Source organism: Papilio polytes, unplaced genomic scaffold (assembly GCF_000836215.1).
Source record: "Papilio polytes unplaced genomic scaffold, Ppol_1.0 DF821289.1, whole genome shotgun sequence".
Classification (NCBI taxonomy): domain Eukaryota; kingdom Metazoa; phylum Arthropoda; class Insecta; order Lepidoptera; family Papilionidae; genus Papilio; species Papilio polytes.
In genome coordinates, this window is record NW_013527915.1 from 675674 (window position 1) to 681000 (window position 5327).

Consider the following 5327-nt stretch of genomic DNA (forward strand, 5'->3'; position numbering starts at 1 on the left):
TAAACAACCATAGGAGGTTTTCCACGGTACCCTTCATTTACTGATACAACTTACCGCCTGAATTAAAAAAAACCGTTACTGATGAAAGAATTCTTATCTAGCACTCGAATGTGTCTTGTCCGCCCAACCCTTCAATTTTCACAAACATGTGTTAATTTGTACATTAAGCGGTGTTGATTACAATCGCTAGGAGAGTGACAATAATTAAAATATTATCTTCAATTATCATCGAAAAAGACAAGCAAATAAAATTAGCGAATGTGTATTTAGTCATAAATTATTAAATGCAGACAAAGGTCGGTGATAAGAATTGCATTGTCTTTAGATTGCCCTTTCTATGTTTGGCAGTCGTCATTATCGGTGAATTACCGAAAGGGTGCGGCGCGATGACTCCGTTGCGAAGCATTGTAAACAAGTTAACAAGAAAATATCATTAGTTAATTGAAGATACTGGAATTATATTAACACTGTAAGCAAATTCCATTTGTAATCAAAACATCTTTTAAAGATAATGATAACTCAACAAAAACAAATGAATCAGAATTTGATCTCTTATTAATTTTTTATTTAGTTTATTACTCTATATTCTTATTATTTCTTAGGCACAGGATAAAATATGGTTATCTGTATCCATCATCATCCAGTTGCCCTTATCCTTTACGGAGAGTCGGCACAGTATGGGCTGGTCTTCCATATATCTCTATCAGCCGCCATATCTGAATCCACTCCTTTCTTAAGCATATCCTCTTTCACACAATCCAACCATATTTTTTTTGGTCTTCCTCTACCTTTGTAGCCCTCCACATTCATTCTTTACACTTTCTGGTTTATGTCCCCACCCTTTCGTCGCATAACATGTCCATACCACGCTAACCTTTTGCTTCTCAATTTCGCCACCACTGGCGCTACTTTCAAACTTGCTCTAATGTACACATTCTTTACTTTACCCGTTCTTGTCACACCACACATCCATCTTAACATACACATTTCAGCCATCTCCTTTTATCCGCAAGTTAGGTGGCCTAACATTATCTGTAACCAAATGTACAATATTAAATGAAAACAATATTTATATGGAAAAAGTTAAAGACAAAACATATGAAAAAATTCTTTATTTCAGTATTGAGTAAATTCAACAAAGCTATAAAACGTTTAACAGATTATTAGACAAAAGTTTCAGCTTATTATTATTTTATTTGGACATAAAGACACGTAAAGAAATAAATAGATATAATACATTTGTTCTGAAATTTAATAAAAATAGTACAAAATATATTAATTAGATTTGCATAGAAAAAAAAACTGATGTTAAAAAAAATAAAAATTTACAAACTGGGTAAAGTTAATCAAAAATACAGTGACGACTTTTTACAAGGTTTTAAATCAGTAAAAATATAAAGTATTAACTGTACAAACATTTTTTGAACGACAAACTAAACGGTTCATATAAAAATAACACATATTAGGTAGAGATATCTTTATAATGAGTTTGTTTATAATTAACTAAAGTAAAATTGTAAATTTTTACAAATGAAACTTAATTCTTAATAAAACCTGCTTTATTGAAATATACAAAAAAAGTACTTCGAATCACACTGTAGAGTATAGAAATGTTCTTAATCAAAATCACATTTTAACACTATTACAATAAAGAGGTAAACAGAAGTAGACCATAGACTAGAATTATTGTATATTTAAAACCTATCAAAAACATAAGAACCTTTAATCGTTTTTTTACGACACAGCAGGAGTGTTTATACATATATCTGGTCAGACTATACAATACAGATGTCTTAAAGTTAATTAATTTTATCAAGAATAAAGTATACCTACCTTCATTAATTACATAAAAAATCGAGGATAAAGTAGTTATACTTTTAAAATAAAATTAATATCACAAAAACTTTGTATAAATATCCCAAATTAGTTGATTGTAAATTATTATAAATATCACAGATAAAATAATAGAGATATTCTTTAAAATAATATAAGAAAATAAATTTAAAGTTCACAGTTAACAATTTTCTCGCATACGCAAAACAACCTATCTTTGTCTTGTATGGTACATTTGCCGAAATTTTTGTACGGAGATATAACGCTTATTTGACCTATTAGATGAAATCTGGATTTGTCCTTCATAACAATAGCTTCATAAGACATATTTCCTGGCGTTAAAGTAATAGCAACAACGTAATAAATGTTAATTCTCTCTTTGTCGTAGTAATAATGTATTCTGTTAACTTTGCCTAGCGACAAACTGGTACATGTATAACAATTTTTCGTCTTCACAGTCGCTATTATACTCTTAATATGGTTAACGACAAATTGCACGGTTTTTGTTCGCTCGTTATCTTTATGAAGGGGATACAGTTCATGACAGCTGCACCACTTATCGTGAACGGCGACGTCCTGGCATGTACGATTCGGATTAACAACGTCGAACAAACTTTGACACTTTGGACAACCTTCAGAGCCTTTTTTACTTCCAATGGGTATTTGATTAACATTTCTTATAGTCAGATACACATCATACGGAGTTATTAATCTGAATTGATTAATTTTTAAAGCCTCCATAATGTTAGGATGGTTAAGTTTGAAGATATCAGGGATCCAAGCGAAAAGGAACGGCATACGTTCGTCATAATAAGACTCTACATAGATGCGGTGATCACCGAAACGAATGCCGTGATCGCTGAAAAAGAATATAAAGGTGTCATTTAAAACACCTACGTCCGATAGTTTCTTAAAGAAATCTTCAACAAGATAATCTGCATCCTCAGGACGACTGTTTACATTGTGACTGAAAGAATTTATCCAGAAGAAACCAAAATTGCGTACTTTTCTGTACGTGTGTACAAAATCGTACGCGTAGTCTAGTACATGTTGCCCTGATAAATACTTTCCTGAACATACTTGTGACTTGTCACCGTTTTCGAGTTCACCTTTGAAAAAAAATTGCCGCATGTAATGATGGGTTGGAGGTACACGGAATGCATAGCTTCTGCTGAATGTATCGGGCAGTCGTAGATAATCTTCGCCGTATGCTGTTACGTAATTTGCTCTCCTAAAATAGCTCCACAGTATAAATTTATTGCAAGAAGACATTTTTCCCGCGCAGTTCCCAATAATTGATGATATATTTTTGCCAGTCAGTGCTGCCATGACATTAGGAATGGTGTTGTCTCCAATCTGAAAAGATTTAATTTTTTTATTTTAATACTTGCTTCGTCCGTGACTTCGACCGCGAGGATTTAAAAAATAATGAAATAGTAAATGTTTGTTCACCGAGATTCGTCTAGCAGTTTAGGCTACAAACTCTATCATTCATCTATCTAAACTTTCGCATTTATAATATTAGTAAGATAGATGATATGATATATTGTTACAATCTATATACAATAAAATTACCTTATGAAACCCTTTAAAATTAAGCCAATGGTTTTCCTTCAAGTATTCGGCTGTACTTGTCATAGTTTGCTCCAACCTTCGCAAGGACATAGAATCCAAGCCCAGGATGAGAACATTATATTTAGTTGTTAATACAGATTTCGTTACATTTCTACTCTTTTTTCTCTTAATGAAGCTATAAACATCATCGTAAATAATGCGAGAATTGTTTCTTACATCCATTTCAAAGCATTGCACATTTATAAAATCATCCTCCAGTTTAAATACGTCACTTGACTGCATCGGCATACAGGAAGAATACCTGAATTTGTTTAAAAAAATATTTATACTGATATTTAAATATAACACGTAAACATCAGTCTTTATAATTCACCTTAATATCCCTAAATTTCTTGGAGGAAATTCTTGTTTGAAAAACCTATAACAGCAATAGAAACTACTATTTTTTCCTAAATAACGACTTAATATTCTGTCATCTACAAAATATTGTATTGCGTTTGGACCAAATTTCTTCAACAAAACGGCGCGTTTCCCACAATCGATGTGTCTTTTCACTGTATGTTTCTTGAAGTTTAACACTGATTTTGGAATCTGACATCCGGCCGTATCCAGTATATACTCTGTAAGAAATTTTACTAAATACAATTTTACAAAAATCCTTATTGGACACTACAACAAATATAACATGAATTAATGTTACAGAATTTTTATTCATAAATTCACCTTGTTTTAATTTTTTTTCAAATCGCTGATCTATTGAGGACAATGTTTTAAAATCAGGTTGAATTATATGATATTTTGATATATGGTACCACTGGTACAGAAGTACTGTAAACAAGAAAGTGCTGATTGCAACCATCCATAGCGACATCTGAATTTGCTTCATTTTATTAATTAGTTAACCTGTAACAATTTTTAACGTCATTTGTTTAAAGATCGGCAACGCATCTGCAGTTTCTCTATTATTGCGGATGTCTATAGGCGATGAATCTGGGTGTTCCCGCTGCTCGTTTGACCCCTTAATTTATAAAAAAAAAAATATCTATGATCAGTAGCTTTAATCGCCGGCTCAATAACCTATATCTATACTAATATTATAAAGAGGAAAGATTTTTAGAATTTCGTATGTATTTGATTCATGTAAAAACTACTGGGCCGATTTCAAAAATTCTTTCACCATTAGAAAGGTAATTTATCTATGAGTAACATAGTACATTTTAACATTACGCGGGCGAAGTCACGAGCAACTAGTAAACTATATATTAACAGTAACGTATAACTGCATAGAAAAATATGGTTAGAGACAAATTTACTAAGACAAAATATCATCCGGGTTGACTGTGTTCTTATTTTATTAATGTCTATAAATCTTTCTTCATACATACAATTGAATATAATCATCCCAGTTTGTTTTATATTACGAGCTAACACCAGTAGCAGTTGTACTAACAAATTGCGCTGCGCTATTGTTTAGCGTGTATTGTATTTCAAGGTTTACGCTACGTTTAATTTTTACTTTACCCAACATAGGCGTGAAATATTATTTGCACGTTTTAAAATCATCCCATTAGATTCGGGTTGAGAAATCCAAAGAGTCTTCCTTTATTGTTAGTCACGGAGTTGTAGTTTGTTTTGAGATATATGTATTTCTATTTGCAACATCTTGCTGTACGAATTGGGTGCAAATCTAACACGGGTTTATATTTCACAGGTAATGGTGACTATGTGTTAACTATGTACTATATACTTGTCTAGTTAATTAAGGTAATTAAATAAAATATTCATTTAATCTCAACTTTTAAAAAGCTGATTAGTTTGTATTGATGCAAAATACTTTCGCAATATCAGAACGTCTTAGTCATCTTTTCAACAAAGTCAATAGCAAATATAAAAAATAATTTCTTTACAAATTTTCAAGG

At 31.6% G+C, this 5327-nt stretch overlaps 1 protein-coding gene across 1 annotated transcript; it reads right to left on the reverse strand.

Annotated features, from left to right (window-relative positions):
* Positions 1-2001: 2001 nt before the first annotated feature.
* On the reverse strand, positions 2002-3054 carry LOC106109079. Its single transcript, XM_013290481.1, has 2 exons — positions 2914-3054; positions 2002-2692 (listed from the first exon to the last, which is right to left on the reverse strand). Exons 1-2 carry the CDS (start codon positions 2994-2996, stop codon positions 2002-2004), a joined length of 774 nt encoding a protein of 257 aa, XP_013145935.1. The 5' UTR covers positions 2997-3054.
* Between the last annotated feature and the right edge of the window lie 2273 nt (positions 3055-5327).